We start from the raw sequence: 26100 nt of genomic DNA, 5'->3' as shown, positions 1-26100 counted from the left end.
GCAGTTGACTTTTTGAAAACCTGTTTTAGAGAAGTTTAATGTTATTTTCTGGATTTCTGTATCCCATAAAGGCTTCAAGACTCCAATGTTCTTATGTAATAGGCATACTCAGAATAAAAACTGCTGTTTTAGGGATCTGTTTATTTTGAGTTACTGTGTTATGCAAAAACTATGCATTCTTCGTGGAATTTTCATACTGCATTTAGAAAAGATTTAAGCAAGAAGTAAGAAAGCAAGTCGTTTGGGGCTATAGTCTGCAGTGAACAGCTATTTATGACAGCTATTATTTACGTATCTTTCAAGCTTGAGTCATCTTGTTGATTATTTTCAGTGCTTTACTGTAATTATAGCTCCAGTAGTTATTCTTTGACTCAGTGTCCCAGAATAAATATTTTTTGGTATAATGAACTCAGAACACTTAAGTTACTCCCTGCTTATGGAATATTGATTTACTTCACAACACATCTGTTAGTTCAAAGGTAGAAAACATGAAAGGATGTGATGTGCTTTTCCAGGAGATACACATTCTGTCCGTCTATAGTTTTCCATTTTCCCAAAATTGAATACAAAGTTTAGTTTTACTTCCTTATTTTGTTTTTTGAATTAAAAAAAGGCTTATTTATTTGTATTTATTTGGAAGGCAGAGCAAGAAAGAGAATGAGAGAGAGAGAGAGAGAGAGAGAGAGAAAGAGAAATTTTCCATCCTCTGGTTCACTCCCCAAATGCCTTGCAACACCTGAGGCCAGGCCAAGCCAAAGCCAGGAGCCAGGAACTCTGTCCAGATCCCCCCCCCCCCCAGTAGTGTCAGGGAATCAAGTACTTATCTTCTGCCCTCCAGGTGCAGTGGCAGGAAGCTGGATCAGAAGTGGAGAAAGGACTCACTCAATCCCAGGCACTTTCATAAGGCATGCAGGTATTGCATGCAGTGGCTTAACTCGCTGCACCAAAGTGCCTGCCACCCTACCTTTAAAAATGTTTGTTTATTCTTCTTTATTTTAAGTGCAGAGTGATAGGAGCCAGCACTGTGGCTCAGTGGGTTAATGCCCTAGCCTGAAGTGCTGGCATCCCATGTGGGTGCTGGTTCTAATCCTGGCTGCTCTTTTTCCGATCCAGCTCTTTGCTATGGCCTGGAATAGCAGTAGAAGATGGTCCAGTTCCTTGGGCCCCTGCACCCATGTGGGAGAGCTGGAAGAAGCTCCTGGCTCCTGGCTTCAGATTGGCACAGCTTTGGCCGTTGCGGCCTTCTGGGGAGTGAACCAGCAGATGGAAGACCTCTCTCTCTGTCTCTACCTCTCTCTGTAACTCTGCCTGTCAAATAAAAAAAAAAAAAATCTTAAAAAAAAAAGTGCAGAGTGATAGAGAGACAGAGACAGAGATAGATGGAGGTATACTTCTGGGGCCAGTGTTGTGGCGTAGCGGGTAAAGCCGCCGCCTATAGTGCCAGCATCCCATACGGCCCCAGGTTTGAGTCCCAGCTGCTCCTCTTCCAATCCAGCTCTCTGTTATGGTCTGGGAAAGCAGCAGAAGATGTTCCAGGTCCTTGGGCCTCTGCACCCACATGGGAATACCCTGAAGAAGCGCCTAGCTCCTGGCTTTGGATCGGCACAGCTCCTACCGTTGCAGCCAATTGGGGAGTGAACCAGCAGATAGAAGACCTCTCTCTCTGCCTCTCCTCTCTCTGTGTAACTCTGACTTTCCAATAAAATAAATAAATGTTTAAAAAAAAGAGGTATACTTTCTTTATATCTAATATTACTGACACTACTGTTGACCACTTATGTGTAAAACAGGCATTTTAAAATTTTTGTTAATTGTTTTAGAAATGTAAGATGATATTTAATGTCTGCAGCTCATCTCTTTTTGGGAAGACAGAGGAGAATAAAATTTTAGTAGCTTGATTCGTTATTTCTCTCTCTCTCTCTGTCTCTTTTTAAAGTATTTATTTGAGAGTCAGAATTACAGTGATAGAGAGAGAGAAAGAGAGAGAGAGAGAGAGAGGTAGAGAGATGTTCCATTTGCTGGTTCACTCCCAAAAGGTCTCAACAGCCATGGCTGGCCCAGGCCTGAGCCAGGAATTTCTTCCAGGTCTCCCACATGGTTGTGGGAGCCCAAAGACTTGGGCCATCTTCTGCTGCTTTCCCAGTACATTAGCAGGGAGCTGGATTGGAAGTGGAGCAGCCAGGACTCAAATTGTTGCCCATATAGAATGCTGGTGCTGCAGATGGTGGCTTAACCCACTATGCCATAGTGCTGCTCCACCTCTTTTTTTTTTTTTTTAAGTTTTATTTATTTGAAAATCAGAATTAAAGAGCAAGAGGGAGAAACAGAGAGATTTCCCTTTTTAAATTGTGAAACAGTGATGCATGTATTTCTAGAAACATTTTTGATCACAAAAGAATAGTGCACCCCCAAAAAAATCACATTTAAGAATTTTAAAAATCTTTTGAAATCATACATTCCAGGTAAAAATAATATTTTTATGATAAATTAATAATATTATTTCATATGCAACTCAGAATTTCAAAGTGTTCTAAAATTAAAAAAATCTCAAGCCAGTAATATTTTTTTTTCCTTGGGGTATAAGAAAATGTATGCTATGTGTAGCTTTGTTCAAGTAGTCCCCTTGTTTTCATTTTCATTTTAATTAATTTTTAACAGATTCAATATGATTTGTAGATGCAAGTCTAAGGACACAATGACATTCTCATCCTCCCTCTTTCCTTCTACCCTTCTACCTTTTTTTCTTAGTTTTGTGATAACATATTTTAAATGTACATTACAGTAAAAAGGCTTAATACTTCACCAAATAAGTTTAACAAGTAAAAAGCAAAAAGACCCGTTTAGTGGGAATATAGACAATGGCTATAAACAATAATTGAGTGTATAAATGACCATTTCATCCATATAAAGTTTTTTGGTCAACTAGTCATTCATAATTTCTTTCAATGAAATACAACCAATGACAATGTAACATCTAAATATTTCAAAATAGTGGGGTGCTGTAAGTATATAGCCTCATTTCTCCATCTTGAGAGCAAATGTCCTGTTTTTCCCCCCAAAGATTATTTGAAAGGTTTAAAAAGATAAAATAGCACAGTAGATGGAAGGATTGGTCAGGTTTGGGGGTAGAATGGGACTGAGCTGAAGGAGCCAATCAAGGGGAATGTGACGCTTACAGAGAGAACAGAACAGGACATGGAGAGGGGATGGGATGTAGCAGAGTGAGCAGCAGCAGGACCGTCTTTCAGAAGGTAGAGAGAGGGAGGTAAACATCTCGCAGGATTCCAACAGTAATTCTTCATTTTCTCTCATTTTCAAATCGGCCACCGTTGTGTTAACCAAGTTCCTCTGGAGCTGGATCAACTAAGGGGTCCCCTCTGGACGTGAGCAGATCACAGGCTGTTGGAGCTGAAGGGACTGTGAGGGTTTTTAATTCAGCCCTTTAATGTTTGACAGGAGAAGACTACTGAGGTTAGGGGATTCACTTCTGAAGGACAGGAATGATCAGCAGTTACCTTTCTGGTTATTTTCTTCCTCAGAGCAAGAAACGTGGCCTTTATGTCTGAGAAGAACAGTAGTAATTGAGGAACACTGAGTTTAGGAAGGTGGAGGAAAAAGTTTTGGGAAAGAAAGCATAATGTAATTTCTTTTCTGGCCTTATTTGTGTTTAGATATTTAGACAATTATATTTTAAAGGTTTTTTTAATTGAATTGAGAGGCAGAGTTACAGAGTGCGGTATAGACAAAATCTTTGATCCTCTGGTTCCCTCCCTAAGTGAGCATAATGACTGGGGCTGGGCCAAGTTGAAGTCAGGAGCCAGGAATTCTATCTGGGTCTCCCCATAGGTGGCAAGGGCGCAAGCACTCGCCCCATCTTCTGCTGCTTTCCTGAGTGCATTGGTGGAGAGCTGCATTGCAGGTGGCAGCTTAACCCATTGTACCGCACACTAGCCTCTAGACTTAAATGTTTAAGCAGTAATATTACTATTACTATTAAGTATTGATAGTAATACTAATTATAATTATCAATATTAAGTGTTAATACTATTAATTAAAATTAATAATATAATATTACTATGAGACTGGTGGCAGTCTTACTTCTGACATCCATCAATGAATGAGCTATTGCAGCTCAGCATATTTGGTACCAGTCTTTAGAAATGAACTATTGAATTTGACTATTTTGATTTAATTTAAAAAATTGTTTATTTTTATTTTATTTATTTATTGTTTATTATTTTGTCTACAAATATTTTTATTTGGATTCATTTTGGTTATTATATTTGTCTATCATAATCTGATAATCTGCAATATAGTACTTGAAATGAGAGGCTTAAAACTGTCAACCGTTTGTTAGAAAAGCTTTAACTAGGCCGGCACCGCGGCTCACTAGGCTAATCCTCCACCTGCGGCGCCGTGTTCTAGTCCTGGTTGGGGCACCAGTTCTGTCCCGGTTGCTGCTCTTCCAGTACAGCTTCTGCTGTGGCCCGGGAAGGCAGTGGAAGATGGCTCAGGTGCTTGGGCCCTGCACCCGCATGGGAGACCAGGAGGAAGCACCTGGCTCCTGGCTTCCAGCCGTAGCAGCCATTTGGGGGATGAACCAACAGAAGGAAGACCTTTCTCTCTGTCTCTCTCTCTCACTGTCTAACTCTGTCCAAAAAAAAAGCTTTAACTAAATAAAGAAAGTGAAATTCCTCTGAAATTGAAGGACAAACTTAACTCAGAAGGCCCCCTGCTGCTGACTGCCAAGTAACAGCCCCTTTGATTCTTCAGAAAGCTTCATAGAGAAGAGCACGTGCAGTCCTGGGTACCATGACATGAGCTGTACGAAGTGATGTAGAGAAGGAGACTCTTCAGTTTCTGTTATATTTGCAGGGAAGTGTTTATTTGCTTTAAAATTTGAGGTCAGAGATAGGGAGAAGGAAGAGGGAGAGCCGTTCCATCCACTTGTGTACCTCCCCACCTCCATGCCTGAAACAGCCAGGACTGGGCTGGACCAAAGCCAGGAGCCAGGAACTCAATCCAAGTCTCCCATGCTGAAGCAGGAACACAATTACTTGAGTCTTCATTGCTGTCTCCCAGGCACTGCATTAGCAGGAAGCTGGAGTCAGGACCTGTAACTGGAAATTGAACCCAGGTGCTCCAACGTGGGATGGGATCATCCTAACTGGGATTTTAACTGCTAGGCTAAATGCCCAAGAGGAAACAATTTTTAAATGCTGTAATAAAATTTTAAGGAACATGATTATCACAATGAGTTATAGAATTGATGGAGTTTCATGTATGTAACCAGTCTTTGAAAGTTATTATGATATCATCATGAAGTAGTTGAGTATCTCAACCATTTTACTTAGATATGGTACTGTTGGTGTGTTTTTCCCCTGATTCTTGTGCTTGAATTCATTAAGTTTCTTGGATTTTTAAAAAAATTTTTATTGTGCTTTGAAAAATGTCAGCCATTATTTCTTCAGATGCTTTTTCCTGTTTCCATCTGTCTCCTTAGAGGCTTCCAATTCATACAATTTTTAAAAAAATTTCCTATTGTAATATTTTAGTAAAAAATGTGTGTATTTATAGTTACTTCCTGATGTTTTGATGCACATGTACATTGAAATGATTACCACAATCAAGCTAATCGACAGGTCTGTCACCTCACAGTTTCTGATAAGAACACTGAAGATCTACTCTCATAGCAGATTTTAAGCATACATTATCATTAGCTATAGTTTTGTTGCGCATTAGGTCTCTTGAACTTATTCATACTGTATAACTTGAACTCCAATTCCTTTCACCAATATTTGCCCATTTCCTTCATGCCTTAGCCCTTAACAACCACCTTTCTATTCTATGAGCTTGACTTTTTCAGATTCCACATGTAAGTAAGATCATGCAGTATTGATCTTTCTGTGCCTGACCTTTTCACTTGGCATAATATCCTCTAGATTTATCTGACATTGTAAAAAAGCAGGCTCTCTTTTTATGGCTGAATAGTATTCTGTTGCTTACCACAGTTTCTGTATCCGTTTATCAGTGATGGACACTTAGGTTGTTTCTATTTCTTGACTATTACAAGTAATGCTGCAGTGAAAATGAGAGTACAGATATATTTTTGGCATTGATTTAATTTCCTTTGAATAAATACTTGGAAGAGGAATTACTAGGTCCTATGGCAGTCCTAGTTTTAATTTATTGAGGAGCCTTCATACTATTTTCCATAATGGCTAACTTCTTTTCCTACAAACAGTATATATTTCCCTTTTCTGCACATTCTTGCCAATATTTGCTGTCAATTGTCTTTTTGATAATGGTCCTTCTAGCAGGTGTAAGGTGATATCTTGCTGTGGTTTTGATGTGCATTTACCCACTGATTTATGATGTTGAGCACTTTTTTTTAGGGTCTGTTGGTCATTTGTCTATATTCATGGAAAAATATCTATTTAGAGTTTTTACACATTTTTAAAATTGGGCTATTTGTTTTTTTTTTTTGCTGTTAGGTTATATGAATTATTTATATATTTTGGATTTAGCCCTTTTCCAGACAGACACATGGTTTATAAATATTTTATCTCATACTGTAGGTTGCCTTTTTATGTTGTTATTTCCTTTGTTCTATAGTTCTTTAGTTTGATATAACTTCATTTATTTATTTCTGCTTTTGTTGCCTTTGCTTTTGATCACCCATCTGTAAAATCATGCCAAGTCCACTGTCAAGGAGCTTTTTCCCTGTTTTCTTCTGGAAGTTTCATGGATTCAGGTCTTACATTTAGGACTTTAATCCATTTTGAGGTAATTTCTGTGTAAGAGTTGAATTTCTTTCTCTTGCATGTGGATATCCAGTTTCCCCTGTTAATTATTGAAGAGGTCATCCTTTCCCTCTTGTGTATTTTTGGCACCTTTGTCAAATATTTAACAATTTTAAAAACTTAATACAACTCTAAAGGCTTCCATAGCCCTGGCAACTCATGACTAGAGCCTAGGGAGATTACTGACGCCATGAACAGGAGTGTCAAATTGTTAAGTCAGCAACAGGAGTCACTGTGTACTTACACCCCATGTGGGATCTGTCCCTAATGTGTCGTCTAAAGCCAAGTGATGCTATGACTGGTACTGAAACAGTATTTTTATACTTTGCGTTTCTGTGTGGGCGCAGACTGATGAGGTCTTTGCTAATTATATACTGAAGTGATCTTCTGTATATAAAGAGAATTGGAAATGAAAAAAAAAAAAACAACCTGGTGTTAAAATGGAAATGGCATAGAAAATTAATTAATTTGAAAAAAAAATTATGTAGGATCTCTGTCTTTAATGTGCTGTACATTGCTATTTAATGCTATAATTAGTAATCCAATGGTAGTTTTTTCACTTGATGTTGCTATATGGGCAAAATGTTGAAATCTTTACCTAATATATACTAAACTGATCTTCTGTATACAAAGAGAATTGAAAATGAATCTTTACATGAATGGAAGGGGAAAGGGAGCGGGAAAGGGGAGGGTTGCGGGCGGGAGGGAAGTTATGGGAGGGGGGAAGCCATTGTAACCCATAAGCTATACTTTGGAAATTTATATTCATTAAATAAAAGTTTAATTAAAAAAAAAAGAAATAGAAAAATCAACCCCCCCCCCAAAAAAAAAAACTTAATACAACTAATAGGAATTATCTAATACAAATGTTAACTTTCTCTATTTTTTTTTTTTTTTTGAAGTCGTGGCTACTTATGATTCATCAGACGGAACAACTTAGTAGGATAATGAAGACACATGCAGAAGACCTGAACTCTGGACCCTTGCACAGGCTCACCATGATGATCAAGGACAAACAGCAGGTGAAGAAAAGTTACCTCAGTGTTCATCAGCAGATAGAGGCAGAGATGATCAAGGTGTGTCTTTCTGCATTGGAAGTAACTGTTTTTTAAACTCACTGCAATATTTTTTCATTATTTCCTGCAAATAAAGGTTTGATGTCTCTAGCAAGTGATATTATATTTTATTGAGTATGAAACATTACTCATTCTATGATACATTGTGAAATATATAATCCTAAGAAGGAAATAAAATATTGCCACTTAAACTATGGAAAAATGCTTTCTTATTGTAGAGTTTTTATATTTATTGAAATAACTGTTTAGCCTTTTAAAGATATAGCATGTAAAAATATGCATAAATAAAAAAAACAAAATATAGGCAAAATAAGTTAATTTAGGTCTTCCTAACTTATCTTCATATTCAGATTCTGTTGATAACCCTTTGAAAGTATTTTTATTATGAAATTAATTAAGTGTACAGAGGAACAGAGTTGAACTCCCATCTCTCTGACACCCATATAGACCCCGTTTGTATTTTCCCATCCACATTTTCTTCTACACTGTATCATTTTAATGAAAATCAAAGATATCTTTTATCTATAAATATTTTGTTACTGTTAAAAAGGATTTTTCTTAAAAAAGATAACCACACAACCATTAATCTTATAGTAATAATGAGTCCTTAATATTATTGAATACTATATGTTCAAATGATAGTTTTTCAAATGTTTTTATAGGTGATTTGCTTGAATCAGGATCCAAATATGGTCTACATTTTGCTATTGAATGATAATTCCCTTTTAATCTGTAGGTTCTCCTTTTTGTCCCTTTCTTAAAAATCGGCATTTGCTTGTAGAAGATTCTGGGTAATTTGTTCCATAGAATTAAATTTCCTTTCTTTCAGATTTTGCTGTTAGCCTTGCCTGATGTAATTTCACATATTTCTTCACCTTCTATTTTTCCTATAAACTGGAAGTTAGATCTAGAGACTTGATAAGATTCTGATTGTTAATTTTGGGCAAAATTACATCATAGATAGTGGTTTAGACTTCCTGTTTCATTCAGGAGTTGTATAATGCCTGCTTTATCTTTTTGTGATGTTAAACTTGACTAAAAGATTCCAGTGTTGTCAGCCTGATCAGTCTATTAAAAAGGTTTCCCATTGGTCTTTTATCTAATAGCTGTAGAAATGATTGATCTTCATTGTTTTAGATCCATTGTTTTATTGTAGTTTATGCAATTGCATTATTTTACTTCTATCATTTCCTAATAACAATTGTTAGCTGACATTTTCCTATAAGGAACTTCCTATATCACCTATTTGGTTGCCTTAAAATACGGTTCATATAGGAAATGATAGACAAATGCTTGCTTTTCCCATATAATTTGTCAGCTTTCAGAATAATGACTTGTTTTTTAAGCAACTTAAAAACCTAAAAGCGAGTTTTATCTTGAAAGAATGATTTGAAATCATATTTATATCAGCTGTTAATCATTGTATATTGTTATTCAACCTCTGTGCAATCAAGAGCCTTTGTGGTACAGAATTTCTTTAAAGAAGACTTCTGTAATTCTTTTCCAATTTGCTGATTCCTCTTATCTAGGTTTTGATGCTGTAATTTTCTTACTCTTAGAAGGTATATGTACTAGTCAGCTTTTGATTACTTTACCTAAAATTCCTGAAAGGAGTTTCTTGAGAAGGAAAAGGCAACATGGCCAACAGTGGTTGTTCCTATAAATGGATTGCATCCTCTTTTCAGAGATTTTTAAGAAATGCATTTTAAGATTGGTGAAATGTGATAGCTCGAAGTTACTTTGTTTAATTAAAAGAAATATTTTAGCTAGTGTTTTTAATTGCACAGAATATTTTTATGCACTAAGAAATTTAGTGTTCTTTTAATTTTAGAGGATGACCATGTTATTATTGATTGCTTTTCTTTTTAAAAGCCTGTTTTTTATAATTCAAAGTTATTTTGTATAATTAAAATAAATAATTGATTGTTTTTTTCTAGCTGTAGAATGATTTCCATACATTGTAAATTAATTTGTTGATATTTCAATTTTAGATAATGACATTTTTTTGATTTGCTCTTCCTTTTAATAAGCTTGCCTGTTTTTGTATCCTATTGAATTTTTTACTGACTTTAAACTAATTTTTAAATTTATTGTTTATAATTGTATATTAAAAAGCAACTGTTATCTACAAATAGTAAAATATAAATCAGTCCTTTCAAATTTAAGTTCTTGAACAATTTAAATTTAAACACTTAAGAAATTTGTCCATTTTGTTTCTTTTCATAGGTTACAAAAACAGAATTGGAGAAATTGAAATCCAACTACAGACAGTTAATTAAAGAAATGAATTCTGCCAAAGAAAAATATAAAGAAGCTTTAGCTAAAGGTATGGCAAAGTTATGAAAAGAATTTACTTTAGAGATTTTTATTCTTACCATTTGAAAAAAATTTATAAGCAGTGGAATGATTCCATTTAGAACAATTCATCTATAAAATAAACCAACATAGACTAATTGTCAAACTGTATAATTTTACTGATTTTTTGTTCTTTTGAATGATTGAGAGTATTTTTGAGTAATTTATACCAAATGGAGTTGCATAGCATTTGTAATAGAATGCCACGAAATGCTTTAAACTTTCTCTCTAGTGTCAGATTTACTTATTTAATTACAGAGCACGACAAAGACAAGATTACTTAAAGCATCATTGTGTCCTTACCTTAATTTTTTGTGTCTATATTCCTCACATTTCATAAGAAGTTTTCGAAGTAAATGGAAAGAAAATCATGCTATTTATATTTTATATAGATTTATGACTAGAGTTCTTATTAAGTACTTAAGTAATTTTCTGTCTAAAATTTTTAAATGTTAGCTTTCAGTAGAGATTAGGCATAGAGTATACACATAACTTCTTTAACTGTTGCTATCATTGAGCAGTATTTTCCTGGCATTTAAATGTGTCTAAACAATATTCATATTTAGACTGTCTAGAAATTGTAAAAGTCGAGGATTTTTCGTTTATTTTTAAGTTGAAAAGCTTTTTAAAATAAAAGCTTTATTAGAAACTGTTTTCATTTGGTTCTTTGAATCTTTCTCTTTTTAGATATTTTTCTTTGTCTTTTATGTTATATCTTTTCACTGTTTTACAGATACAAATGAAGCAAACAACTTCTACATTTTGCATTGTATTTTACAATGAACATACTGTTGTTATTCTCAGTAGATTAGAAGTATACCAATTTGGATACATTTCTTCTTCACTCTATCCCTTTCTGCCTGCCTCTCTTTTCACTTCCCCCCTCTTTTCTTTATTTTTTTTTTTTTAAGATTTATTTATTTATTTGAAAGTCAGAGTTACACAGAGAGAAGGAGAGACAGAGAGAATGAGAGAAGGGTCTTCCATCTGCTGATTCACTCCCCAACTGGCTGCAATGGCTGGAGCTGCGCTGATCCGAAGCCAGGAGCTTCTTCTGGGTCTCCCTTGCGGGTGCAGGTGCCCTAGGACTTGGGTCATCTTCTACTGCTTTCCCAGGCCATATCAGAGCTGGATTGAAAGTGGAGCAGCTGGGATTCTATCTATCACCCATATGGGATGCTGGCACTGCAGGCAGTGGCTTTACCTGCTGTGCCACAGCGCCGGCCCCACCCTGCTCTTATCTTTCTCTGCTCTGTCCCTCCCTCTCTCCATCTTTCCCCAACACTTGCTTTGTGTGTGTGTTTCTCTCTCCGTGCCTCTCACCCTGGTTACTGCAAGTTTCTGCTTCTTGTAGTAACTTCTATTGCTTTTTTAGGGAAGATGAATCCATGTTCATAGTTTGCTATTTTTCTTGTATTTCAGCCAGTAGTTTGACATTAAAGTCTGTTTATTAATACAGGTATATCTTTTAAAATGCTTTTTAATGAAATTATCTTTACTATTTTAGTGAAGCAAAGTAAAAATGACAGTTGAAAATCTATTTTTTATATCTTAATTATAATAAATAATAAGATTATATTTAGAAAAATTATCTCACTTTAAAGAGTTTTTAGGTAATGAAGGATTTACTGAGCACTTGTTCTGATTAAGTTATTGAGATTCAAGGCAGTATTTCCTAAGCATTCAAGGAACTTATATTATATCTGACACTTTACTTGAGATCTCCAAGTCTCACCATCATGCAAAGTTTAACTTTTTATACAAGCGCTCCTTTTGCTAAATCATCTAGTTTGGAAATAGTTTTGTATGTTAAATATTACTTCTTAATATATCAAAGTCATCAATATTATAAATTTCATTATTTCATGCCTGGCTCAGACTCTAAAGTTACTTCAAGTACATTATGGATATCAATATCTAACTTCACTCAGAACAAGTGGACTTCGTTCAACTGTAGTAATTAGTCTATGCCTGTGTATTTCACACTAGATTTGTGTCTGTCAGAGAATAATTAGTAAGAAAAAGAGATACATAATTACTCTCAAGACTTTGAAATGTATTTTTAATATTAGTTTATTTTTATTTAAAAATAAAATACAATTTGCATGTCATAATAAAGTTTTAAGTAGCTATTATACATGATGATTATATTATGAAAGCTGATTCATGGATGATAATTGTTCTTTTTACTTTTAATCTAAGATGAAACACTACTTAGTGTTGTGTTAACAGTAAGAAGGCAACAAGAGACTCTGAAGACCGTACTTTTAAGTAGTTTTAAGAAGTGAATTATTTGACTGAATGTGCTTTGCTAAAGTGTGTGAGCATATACGCATCTTTCTAAAGGTATCAGTAATAGTATTTTCCTATTTTCAGAAGCTTAGTTTCTCTGATTAAGTCCTATAGTTAATGTGAGTGCATATACAACTATTTTACATGAGATATAAATAAATTTTTTTATAATCAGAAGTATGTTTATACTAATATATAAGTTAAAAGGTAAAAATTTTTACTTTTGAAAAGTTTATTTTGTTTTTAAAGATCTCTTTGTTTATAGAGATAGAAGTCCTCGTGAGTTATTAATATTTTATAAAGATGACGACTATGGTGGCCAAGTTTTCCACATTTATAGACTGCAAGTCAGAACTGCAGTTCAGCTTGTGGGCCAGGCTGGGGCACTTTTGTAATGGCCGACTGCCAGGGACTGACAGTAGATTCTCAGATAGATACTAGCATTCAGAGTAAATACTTTAGCTATTAGAAGTTATTAGAAAGCCTATTTATAGGCATAGTCCAACATAGAACATCTAACTGGAGAAGTTCTTTGGAGGCAAAATCTGGAAATAACTTATCCTAAGGGGTAGGTTCTAGATTTTTTTTTTTTTTAATTTCTTTTATTTATTTGAAAGAGTTACAGAGAGAGGTGGAGACAGAGAGAAGACCTTCTTTCCACTGGTTCACTCCTCAAATGGCTACAATAGCCAGAGCTGAGCTGATTTGAAGGCAGGAGCCAGGAGCCTCTTCCTGGTCTCCTACATGGGTGCAGGGCCCAAGGACTTGGGCCATCCTCCACTGCTTTCCCAGTCACATTAGCAGGGAGCTGGATTGAAAGTGGAGCAGCTGGAACTTGAACTGGCACCCATATAGTATGCCAGTGCTTCAGGCCATGGCTTTAACCCGCTGAGCCACAGTGCTGGCCCCATAGATTCTAGATTTGGTTGGGAGCTGATTTGGACACAAGGTTGCATTCTTACCAGTGGAGATTCACCAGTAGCAGTAGATCAGTAGAAAGGCTGTGTTAATGCTGAAATTCCAGACCTCTCACCACTTCTGTATGAATTGTCTACATATTTTAAATTTTGAGTGTTAAAATTTTATATCCAAAGGAATACTGCTTTATACTCATCGTAATGTAAAATATAACACTGATTTGCAACATGAATGTTGCATCATTTTAATGGATTTTTATATTTCAGTTACTTAAACATTTTTTTATCTTATTTATTATTATTATTTATGATATATTATTTATACCTTAAACATTATACTCACTGTGCTGTGTTCTGTGTTGAGGGAGCAACCATATACTTGGTGTTAAATTTACTTGGACTAATTTGGACATTATTCTATTGTTATTTACATGTTTGCTGAGAAAAGCCAAATAATTTTAGCCTACTAAATTGAAGTTAATACTTTAGAGAGGTTTTTTCTTTATTCTATCAACAAGCCCTTACTTTAGATACAGGGACCTTTTAGATATAAAGAAGTATTGAAGCTGGTGAATGGATTTCCCCAGTCACTGACATCATCACTACCAAACCCACACACATCCATAGGTGTTCATGGATGATGTCACAGCTTCTTCTCTCATAGACACAAAATCACGTCTGGTAGATTTATTGAAGAAAAATGACAACGAGTAAGAAGAGGCGTCCAAGAAGAAAGAGAGCAGTGGGTGAAAAGTGAAGGGTTGGGCCTCCCAGAAGTCAGATGAAAAAGTGGTTTGGGGTAAGCCAAAAACGAAAAGAATCCTGAGCAAGCTGAACTTAAAGGGACTGAGTTAACCTAGTGGAAAAGAGAAGAACTGAGCAAGTTGGTCCAGTCAGCTGCTTGAAGGCTAGTTCTGGGCTACTGCTCTGAGTGAGAAGGGAATGGAGAGCACCTGTGAAATAAAGGTGTTCTTCCAGAAACCACAGTGCACTTATCACATCTAAGGAAAGTAACAGCAGTTCTCCACTATCATCTGATATCCAGTCTAATTTTTAATCTTCCCAGTCGTCCCAGAAATGTCCCACAGCCTTTGTTTTCTGAGCTACATCATATTTTTGTTGTTTTGAACCAGATTATGATCAAAGTCAGTGAACCACATTTGATTGTTGTGTCTTTTTTCTTAAGATTTATTTTTATTTATTTGAAAGACATAGGAAAACAGATAAAGGGAAAGAGAGAGGGAGAGAGGAGAGAGAAAGAGAGAGGAAGAGAGGGAGAGGAAGAGAGAGGGAGGGAGGAAAAGAGAGAGAGAGAAAGAGAGAGAGAGAGAGAGAGAGAGAGAGAGAGAAATATCAAGAAATATCCTCCTTCTACTAGTTTTTTCCTCAAATGGCCGTGACTGTCAGGCTGGGCCAGGCTGAAGCCAGGAGCCAGGAACTCCATCTGGGTTTCCCCCATGGCTCTAGGGATCCATGTACTTGGGCCATCTTCCACCGCCTTCCAGGCACATTAGCAGTAGAGATGGATTGTAAGCGAATCACTGGGACTTGAACTGGCTCTCTGATACAGGACGCTGGCATTGCAGGTGACTTAACAAAACGAGCTGTGTTGCGCCTCTTTAGATTCTTTTTTTTTTCCTGATAACTTGTGAGGCAGAGACAGAGTGAGCTACCATCTACTAGTTTACTCCTCAAATGCCTGTGATGATTGAGACTGGCACTGTGAACTCAATTCAGGTCTCTTCTGTGGTTGTCAGGAACCTGACTAGTTGAGCCATCACCTGCTGCTTCCCAGGGTCTGCATTGGCAGGAAGCAGGAGTCAGGAGCTGGATCTAGGTATCAAAACAAAGGCCCTCTGATACGGGCTGTGGGCATCTTAACTCTGTTTTGTTTTTAAAATTTGAGATTCTATATATGAAATATTATATGTAATAATATATAATTATGTATTAGGCTACTTGTAATTGTCTTACAATCTAATGATACTATCTTCATTTTTTTCTTTGTCCTTTTTTTTCATTTTGGTTAGTTTTTCTGGCTATGTCTATAAGTTTACTAACCTTTTGTTCTATAATACATAGTTTGCCTTTAATTACAACCTGTGAATTTTTGTCTCAGGCAGTGTAGGTTTTGCCCCCTGTGATTTGGGTCTTTTCTTAAATTATCTATATGTCTCTCTAAACTTTTTGAACATATGAGGGCACTTCAAAAAGTTTGTGGGGCCGGTGCTGTGGTGTAGCGAGTTAAGCCACTAATTTGATAATTTTTGATGGACTATCAGATGTTATGAGTTTTACCTTATGCAGAGTAGGTGTTATTAATATTTAAAAAAAATTTGATAGAGAACCTTCCCATCTGCTGGTTTATTCCTAAAATACCCTTAATGGCTGGGCCTGGGCCTGGGCTGAAACCAGGAGCCAGAAGCTCAGATGGAAGTCTTCCATGTGGATGGCAGCAACCCAGTTACTTAAGCCATCATCACTGCCTTCCAGATACTGCACGGGCAGAAGCTGGAGTCAGGAACTGGAGCTGGGGCATCTGATCGTCAGCCCTTCTTAGTAACATTTAACATGTTAGTAACATACAGCACTTGCCTCTCTGCTACATTTTTAAAGCTATAAGACTTTTAGTCAAGGAGGAAATATAGAATATTTTCTTGATTTACCATAGGGACAACAGTAATAATACATTTTTGTTTGTGAAGTTGTTGAATTTTTAAAATATTATTAGTACCTTTTGTGTTTTCTCTCAGAAATTCATGATTTTTTACTTTTCTCTATAATTTCAATAAAAATACTTTCTATATGTATGTTCTGTTATGAATATCAATCTAAGAATTTCAGTTGAGGTGCACTTTAATTTTCTAGAAACTCAACAATTAAAGTTTTATTATAATTTGATAATTCTTTACAGTGCATGATTTTTCAAAGGAGTCTAGGTTTACCAATGTACAAAGTAGTTTTGTTTTTTGTTTTTTTAAAATATTTGTTTATTTATTTGAAAGTCAGAGTTACACAGAGAGAGAGGAGAGGCAGAGACACAGAGAGAGAGGTCCTTTATCTGGTTCACTCCCCAGAGGGCTGCAACGGCCGGAGCTGTGCTGATCCAAAGCCAGGAGCTTCCTCCAGGTCTCCCACATGGTTGCAGGGGCCCAAGGAACTGGGTCATCTTCCATTGCGTTCCCAGGCCACAGCAGAGAGCTGGATCAGAAGTGGAGCAGCTGGATCTCGAACCAGTGCCCATATGGGATACCAGCACTGCAGGTGGTGGCTTTACCTGCTATGCCACAGCACTGGCCCCACGAAGTAGTTTTAATTCTTTTTTGTGTTTGTGTTATTTTCGTCTTTTGAGCTCATGTGGAATAAAAATTTTCATTTGAAACTTGAAAGATTATGTTACCTATATTTTGAGTTGATATACTATTTAATTTTCTCTTAGAAAATATTAATATTTTAAAGTTTTTTTTTAAAGATTTATTTATTTATTTGAAAGAGTTACAGAGAGAGGGAGAGAAGGAGAGAGAGAGAGAGAGAGAGATATCTTCTGTCTGTTGGTTTATTCTGCAAGTGGCTGCAATGGCCAGGGCTGAGCCAGGTGGAAGACAAGAGCCAGAAGCTTCATTCAGGCTTCTCATGTTGGTGGAAGAGGTCCAAGCATTTGGGTCATCTTCTGCTACTTCCCCCAGGCCATTAGCAGGGAGTTTTTTCAGAAGTAGAGCATCTAGGACCCTAACTGGTACCACGTGGAGTGCCAGTGTAACAGGAGACAGCTTAACCCCCTGCCAAGAGCTGCTTCTGGGTCTCCCACATGGATGCAGGGGCCCAAACACTTGGGCCATCCTCTTCTGCCTTCCCAGGCACATTAAGCATGGAGCTGTATCAGAAGTGGAACAGCTGGGACCCAAACCAGGACCCATATGAGATTCTGGCAGAGCAGATGGCAACTTAACTTGCTGTGCTACAGCACTAGTCTCTATTTAAAAAGTTTTCATTAACATGTAGTATGTGAACATATTTATGGGGTATGGACACACACATTTTTAAATGCATGATGGATTGATTAAAGAAAGTTAAAACTGAGTCTGTGTGACTTTCGTGTCCAGATCTTGTTAATTTTGTTTCTTCCTATGAAGAACATGAGTGAAATCATACTTTATTAGCACTAATGAAAAGCAAAAGGCTATTAACCTATATTTTAGAATATTACGGGAGTAAATCCTGTTTCTTCTTGAGTTATTCATTTCCAGATATTTTGAGCTCACTATTTTACCCACTTGATCATGTTGCAGAAAATATGTCATCTTCACTTACATACCTACACATTGTTCCTTGTATCTGTACCATGTAGCATGCTTTTCTGAAGTGAAAACAAATTTAGATAAGTGTAATGCATACTGATTTTATAAAATATAAGCAATACCGTACTGAATCATATGGTACTGAATTAAGTGAATTTAGATATGATTTTGCTTTGAAGTTTTACAGTTTACTTGAAAGATATACTGAAGAATTAGAAAAAATATTCAAAATAATTTCCTCTTAGTTCTGTATTCTGATGTAGCTTACCTAACTGATTTTGTATGGCTAGAAGTACACTAGGATTTTTATTTACAAAGTCTCCAAATACCCACCCATAGTACTTGTAGGACCTTCTCTTACATGAGAATGAATCTGGACGAGCTCCTTCACATTGCACATACCCAGAGCAATCAGACTGAAGAAGCTTGGAAGGAGCTCTCCGTACCCCCTTCTGCAGGAGTGGAAACAATTTGTCTTATCCATTCTTTCTCTAGTAGAAACAGAAAAGAGTGTTAAGGGATTGCCAACTCCCTGATAAATTACAATCCCTCACTTACCCCAAGAAGGCAAAATAAGAAGGTACCTACTGCTAGAACTATGGGGAGCAGCTTTAAGTCTCATTCAAAAGTAAATTTTTCTGTAATTGAGAAGTAGATTTTCTTAAATTGCCTCTTCATGCATTATGCATAGTTATGTGATATTTTATAGCCAATTAAAATTGATTAGATTCTTGGAGTTGTCTTTTTAGAATACTTTAATTATGAAAACCAGTTTGAAATGAGTCCAGCCTTGAGACAGATGGTTAAATTTATGTTTAAATAAATCCAAATTTTAAAAAAATGAATAAGGCTTTTTAACAGCTCTTTTAGTTGAATTTCTCAGTTTGAATTAATCAACTGTGCCAACTGTCCTCCTTTTCATTTTTTGAAAGATTTATTTATTTGAAAGGCACAGTTGAGAGAGAGAGAGAGTGAGGGAGAAAGAGAGAGAGAGAGATCTTCCAACTGCTGGTTCACTCTCTAGATGGCTGCAACAGCCAAGGCTGGACCAGGCTGAAGCCAGGAGTCAGGAGCTTTATCCAGGTCTTCTACATGGGTGGCATGGGTCCAAACACTTGGACAATTTTCTGCTACTTTTCCCAGGCCATTAGCAGGGAACTGGATTTGAAATGGAGCAGCTGGAAAATGAACTGGCACTCATGTGGCATCCCAGCATTGCAGGTGGAAATTTTACTTGCTATGCCACAACACTTGCCCCTCTCTTTCTTGTTTAATAATATCTATATCTTGCAAATTTAAACATTTAAGCAAAAAAATTTAAACATCACAGTCATATGTGGGTGATGTATGGAGGTTGCTTATAAAATATTCTGGAATCCAAATTCATATGGAGGAAATGCATTTTGGATACAGTAGTTGCTAAAAGTCAGAGTTTAAGCTATGTTTGTTGGTTATCAGTTTTATTAAATTACCAGAAAGCGAGAGGCTTTTTTCATCTTTTGGTTCTGCTCATTCATACATGATGTATAACAGCTAACTTATGGCATGATTGCTTTTCACTGCAGGGAGCTTAATGTGATGAGAACTTTACAAGGTCATTATACGTAATGATACTCTTAGTTTTTAATCCTATTTGCAGTGGGTTAAAGCTATGCAGAAATTGGAGAGGCAGTGAAAATAATCTCATTAGATGCTGAAATATATAGAATGAAATTTGCTATATGATTCATTTATATTATTTATATCAACTCTTAAAAGCACAATAATTTGATTTGTCCCTCCTTGCTTAGTATTGTTAATAATCAAACAGAGTTCTGCACACAAAGAAATACAAAGTTGTATCCTTTTGCTGATTTTCTTCTGTATTTTATAGGTGAGCTTTTTAGAAAAATTAGTATTTAGACTTGGTTATATCAGAAGGTAATATTAGAAATATAAGCAGCATGATCTAAACAGAAGATGAAATTATATTCTCTCAGTTAAACTGTTAATTTAAAATTTTATAAAAATTTTCCAAATTTTTACTTAAGAACTATTTATTGAGCTCTTTATTTATGCAAGGAACTGTTCTTTGAATTAGGGATATTGTGTGTAACAAAACAAAAATTCCTGCTTCCATGAGGCTTTCATTTTAGGCAGATAATGGCTAATTGGTAAAATAAGTAGATGGAGATCAGACATTTAGCCTAGCTGTTAAGATGGGTCTGGGTGCTGGCTCTAGATTCCTGTTAGTGCAGACCCTGGGAGGCAGCACTGATGGCTCAGGTATTGAGTTCCTGCCACCTACATGGGGGATTTGGGTTGCTTTCTTAGCTTCTGGCTCCTGGCTTTGACCTTATTGCAACCCAGTGATTGGGCATTTGGAGAGCTTCCAGTGGTTGGAAGCTAAGCTGTCTCTGTCTCTGTCACTGTCTCTCTGCCTCTGATGTAAATGAATTTTTTAAAAAAAATTATGAAATTGTGAAGCTAGAGTAGCTTAGACAGTTTTTAAGTATGATGGAGAAAAATGATCCAAGATAGGTGATTAGCGTGTTGGAAGGAATGATCAGGTAAGTTTTCATGGAGAAAGTCATTTAAATGAAGGGTGAAGGAAGTGTGGGAGTGAACCCGATGGTATTCTGGGCAAACAGTATTCTAGGTAAGGGGAATAACCAGGGGGAAAAACATTGATATCAGATCATGTTTGATGTTTTGGAACAGCAGACATGCCTGTGTGCCTGCAAGTGAGGCCCTTAGGGGAAAAGGTTGGAGGTGTGAGATGAAGTCAGAGGAAGAATAATGGTTGGAGGTAGAGGAAGCACAGCTTAGGTAGGGTCTTGATAGTTCTTCTATAATACTTGGTTTTACTGTGAGTAAGATGGGAAGCCATTGGAGGGATTTGAGTCAACTAACTTAATATTGTAATTGGATACTTTTGAAAGCTTCGTTGAAAATGTTTGGGCAGGTAGGGAAAGGATAGAAGTAAGGAGACCAGTTACTTCCCGGATAATATAGTGATCTAGGCAGGTGTCATGCTGGTTGACCTGGGATGGTAGCAGGAAAAGTGATCAGATTATGTATAAATAATTGACTCCTATTATTCATGGACTTTGAGCCCTTAAGTCTTGAATTTCTGCTTCAAGGGGACATAAAGGGTTTAGTTCCTGCAAGCAGGGTCACCTCCACATCTGATGAATGCATAACTCTCTTTTATGTGTGTTTCCATTTATAGACGCTTCAATATATATTGTCAGCTGACATTGAACTCATAACCAACAGTGCTGTAACTCATGACTAAACAAGGCTTATCTAACACATACATTCTCCAGAAGGCATATCACACAGCCTTCTTGAGCGTAGGAACACTGGACAGCACTTCAGCACTATTCTTGGTTGCCATTTTAGAAGCAAAATCACTAAGAAAAAGCACAAAAATGTGAAAAAAAATTGTCACTAAATTTTTAAATGGACATTTTCTTAGACTATGAAAGCTGAAACGAAAAGGCAAGTATAACTTGTTCATCCTTCAGCTGGGAACCTGTGTATTTGGTGAGATTTTTCACATTCAGCACATGGCATGCTCTTAAAGGGACCTGCAAAGCTAGGTATGTGTTGATTTTTGAGCTTACAAGTAACTTTTAGCTGGTAGGTGAATTCCGAAATACAGAATCTACAAATAATGTGAGTGATTGTGTGTTGAAAGCAGAACCTAGAGGAATTGAATGTACTATTTAAAGGTAGAAGTCAAAGCTGATTCCACAAGTTTTGGCATGAACAGCTGGAAAGATGGCAGAGTTATTAACTGAGATGGAGGAAAATGTGGGAGGAAAAATTCTGGAAGTGGCGATGAGGAACTTAATTCTGAGATTCTTATGAGACACTTAAGTGGAGTTGTCAAGTTTTCACTTAGATCTCTAGTTCTGGAGTTTGAGCAGGAGAGCTGGGGTAGAACTAGGGCTCTGAAAGTTGTTATTTGTTTATTTTTCAGAGAGAGAGAGGGAGTGAGAGAGAGGGAGAAAGGGAGAGAATGAAGATGGGGGGAGAGAGAGAGAGGGAGGGGAAGAGGGAGAGAGAGGGAGAGAGGGAGATAGAGAGAGAATGTGGGAGAATGAAGAGCAAGAGCCCTCCCATCTATTGGTTCACTTCCCAAATGCACACAGTGACTGAGGCCGGAACAGAGCTTTAGTCATGAACTAGGAACTCAGTCCCGGTCTCCCACATGGGTGGCTGGGACCCAACTGCTTGAGCATGTTTTCCAGGGTCTGAGTTAGCTGGAACCTGAAGTTTAAGGGAAAATCTTCCCTGAGAGGTTTAAGAAGAATGAGCGGGATGAAGCTAGATATAGCTAGCATTGACAGATTTTCTCAAGAGTTTTGCAGAAAAAGCAAGGAAAGAAATAACCAGAAAAAATGGAATTAAGGTAGGATTGGGGGCTAGCGTTGTGGCATAGTGGATAAAGCTGCTGCCTGGGATGCTGACATCCTGTATGGTCACTGGTTTGTGTCCCAGCTGCTCCACTTTAGATCCAGCTTCCTGATAATGGCCTGAAAAAGCAGTGGGTGGGCCCCTGCCACCTGCATGGGAGACCAGAAAAAGCTCCCAAGTCCTGGCTTTGCCCTGTCCCTGCCCTGGCCGTTACAGCCAGGAGTGAACCAGCAGAAGGAAGATCTCTCTGCCCCCCACCCCCCTCTCTAACTCTGCCTTTCAAATAAATAAATAAATAGATAGATAGATAAATCTAAAAGAAAAAATTGGGAGCTATTACCGTTTCTTTGCTGGTGGAAGTGATCCCATGGTAGAGCAGGAGAGCAGCAGAAACGAAGGAAGAGTCAATGGAGAAATCCTGAGTGGTGGCCTGCGCTGCGGCTCAATAGGCTAATCCTCCGCCTTGGTGGGGGCGCCAGTTCTGTCCCGGTTGCCCCTCTTCCAGGCCAGCTCTCTGCTGTGGCCCTGGAGTGCAGTGGAGGATGGCCCAAGTCCTTGGGTCCTGCACCCGCATGGGAGACCAGGAGAAGCACCTGGCTCCTGGCTTCAGATCAGTGCGGTGTGCTCTCTCTCACTGTCCACTCTGCCTGTCAAAAAAAAAAAAAAAAAGAAATGAAATCTTGAGTGGTGACAGAGGGTGAATCTAGTGTCTAGATGAGCAGCATGATCTTAGCTAGGATCAAGGTCAATTTAGACACTGTAGTAGTCTAAAATAGAAGGCCACATATAGAGTCAGATAAGAGATGAAATATGCTAGTGAGGGCTTGTGGAACGTCTCTTCAGACTCATTTGCTTTATCGTAGTGACTCAGTGGATTCGCTTTTCACACTTAAAGGGTTCAAATTTCAAAATCACATGGTAAAGTCCATTAAGTATACAGTGAAAAACTTACCCTCCACAGACAACTGGTATTATCTGTTTCTCCTAGAGATATTCAATGCATAACATGTAGCTTTTAAGCCACTTCATTAAGGTTATTCATCATCTTACTGGCTAGTCTTTCATGATTGTATCCTATTAGGAGCTTGAGGTCAGTGGCTCATTGTCCATGACAAGTAAATGGTGATCTCTGTACTCTGTGTTCTTTAACTATTGTATGCTTATGTTGTGACAGTTTAATTTTCTTGTCAAGTGTCTTTTAGGAAGAGACTATGACTATATATCCTTTGTAAAACCTGGGACATCATGGATTCTGAATAAATATTAAAAGATGAATGCCTTTAATTTTGTGTAATTGTTCTTCCAAACACTCGATTAGTCTTCTGTAGAGTGGTAGCTTTTTCTTTTCATATTATGGCTTCTTTGCTTCTTACTCCTTGTAGTAGAAACATACCTGTTTGGAAAAAAACATATGAAAACTAATGCTTTTTTTTTTTTTTTTTCTATACTGGAAAGTCAGTATTTTGATGCTTTTAAAAAACTCCTTAAGAAATTTCATCTCTAGGCTTAATAATGCCAATTCTTTAGACATTTTGAATATTCTGATATTTTTCAATTTTCATCAGATTTTCACAGATGTTTTTAACTTTTTATTTTGACATTAGTTAGGCCTATAGTACTATTGAAGTAACAAAAAGAATTCCGCCGGCGCCGTGGCTCAATAGGCTAATCCTCCGCCTTGCGGCGCCGGCACACCGGGTTCTAGTCCCGGTCGGGGCGCCGGTCCTGTCCCGGTTGCCCCTCTTCCAGGCCAGCTCTCTGCTGTGGCCAGGGAGTGCAGTGGAGGATGGCCCAAGTGCTTGGGCCCTGCACCCCATGGGAGACCAGGAGAAGCACCTGGCTCCTCCTGCCTTTGGATCAGCGCGGTGCGCCAGCCGCAGCGCGCTACCGTGGCGGCCATTGGAGGGTGAACCAACGGCAAAAGGAAGACCTTTCTCTCTGTCTCTCTCTCACTGTCCACTTTGCCTGTCAAAAAAAAAAAAAAAAAAAAAGAATTCCTCCTATACCCTTCACCCATATTTCCCAAAGTGTTCATATTTAATGATCTTTGCTTTATCCTGTCCTCTCTGTGTGTAGTATGTATGTATGTACAAATTCATTTAGTTGTGATGTCTTTCAAATCTTCCTTATGGTGAGAGTAAATAGTCTTTATGTTTCATAAAGTGAGTATTTCTGAAAAGTCCTGGACCAATTAATTTGTAGAATATTTCTTGGTTTGCATTTTAAAAAGCACAATATTTAGGTTATGTATGTTTCATAGGAGCCATATAGATGACGTTTCTGTTCTTCTCAGTGCATTCTGTTAGGGAACATGCTATTACTGGATGTTAATTTTATCATTTATTTCATTAAGATGGTAGGTCTCTAATTTCTCCACAGTAAAATTATGGTTTTATTTCCCTTTATAGTTAATAAATATTTTGTAGAGAAAATTTTGACATCATGAAAATGTGGTATTACTCCTCAAGTTTTCACCCACTAGTTTTCACGTCTAATTTTCTAATTCCATCATACTTTTAATGTATATATATATATATATTAATGTAAGAGGGGCTTTTCTTTCTTTGATTTGCTTTTTAAGTTTATGTTTTATTTTACTGTATCAGTGTGAACTCATGGATTCTTATTTTTATTCATGGGTTACAAACTTTTCCTTTTTTTTTTTTTTAGATTTATATTATTTTTATTTGAAAGGCAGAATTAGAGAGAGAGAGAAAAAAAGAGAGAGAGAGAGAGATTGATTGATTCCTTCCTCTGGTTCCCTCCCTAAATTTCTGAAACTGCTGGGGTTGGGTCAGGCTGAAGCCAGGAGCCAGCAGCTGCTTCTGGGTTTTTCAGGTACTTGGAACATCCTCCTTTGCTTTCCTAGGCACATCAGCAGGGAGCTGGATTGAAAGAGGATCAGCCAGGACATGAACCAGTGCCAAGATAGGATACTGGCACTGCGGGCGGTGGCCTAACCTGCAACACAACAGTGCCAGCCCCATCCTATCATTATATACACTTATGTTCAGATTTGGCTGCCAGGAGCCACTGCAAACTTGTTCTTTTGTCTTCTTTTCTAGCTCATCTTATACTTGTCTTGCTCCAATTTCTGTAAGGAACCCTAGTTCCTTTTAGTGGAGAGTCGTGTTTAAAAAACAGTATGTGTGTTCTGGGTGTTTACTGCTACTGGAGTGTCTTTGGAGTAGGCCCTTTCAATGGATAGGAATAGGAAATAAGCAAATCTATACACGTACTTCTGTGCTTTCTTTCCCAGTGTTTTGATTCATCAATATTTATTGTCATCTATAATAAGACTAGGGGGTTCACACTGATGCTTCCTATTCCAGCCCAAACCATAAGTTCATTTCATCTTTTCCTGTTTACATATTTACAGCTTCTTTCTCTGACAATGAGAAGCCTCACTTCTGTTATTTATGATGTATTTACTTAATTGCTCCATGCTAGAATACTTGGAAAATAATGTTATTATTGCCAAGTCATGCCTCTGAAAAATGAAGCTTATAAGCTACAGTTTGGTATTTGCTTAGAACATGTTCTTTCTTTTTTTTTTTTTTTTATTTTAGTCTTGAGTTGTAGACAAATGATGTTTTACATTGTTAACTTGCATTAATTCTTCTCTGCTGCTTTTAGTGTGGTTATATTTTTCACTGGAAGAACAGTTTGACTCATTTGTTTCTTTTATATCCCTTTTAAAAATATTTCACCTCTCTTGCCCTATTAATTTTGTTAAATTCTATGTGAAATTCCAATGGAAACAAAATTCAGAACTGTAAAAACTGTATACTTAGTGAACTCTGTTTTCTTTATTTCCCTTTCTTGCACAAAGCTACCATTCTTTTCTTCTGTTGAGTTTTTGGTATTTTTTTTCCTTAAAATTTTATGACTTCTGTATGTATTGCAGTTAATAACCCTTTATTTGTTATGTATGATGAAAATATTTTCTACTAGA

The 26100-nt window shown here is 37.0% G+C and overlaps 1 protein-coding gene across 7 annotated transcripts in view; it reads left to right on the top strand.

The window, feature by feature from the left end:
* FER (FER tyrosine kinase) overlaps positions 1 to 26100 on the top strand; it is a 427785-nt gene that overhangs the window by 56901 nt on the left and 344784 nt on the right. For all 7 annotated transcript variants that reach the window (XM_062212305.1, XM_062212302.1, XM_062212303.1 and 4 more), the window contains 2 exons: positions 7706 to 7879; positions 10106 to 10205. In XM_062212305.1, the coding sequence (XP_062068289.1) occupies positions 7706 to 7879; positions 10106 to 10205 (274 nt within the window). The remainder of the gene's footprint in view (positions 1 to 7705; positions 7880 to 10105; positions 10206 to 26100) is intronic.

Source organism: Lepus europaeus, chromosome 15 (genome assembly GCF_033115175.1).
Source record: "Lepus europaeus isolate LE1 chromosome 15, mLepTim1.pri, whole genome shotgun sequence".
Classification (NCBI taxonomy): domain Eukaryota; kingdom Metazoa; phylum Chordata; class Mammalia; order Lagomorpha; family Leporidae; genus Lepus; species Lepus europaeus.
The sequence above is the reverse complement of the archived record's forward strand: the minus strand, read 5'-3'. Positions and strand labels throughout refer to the sequence as shown.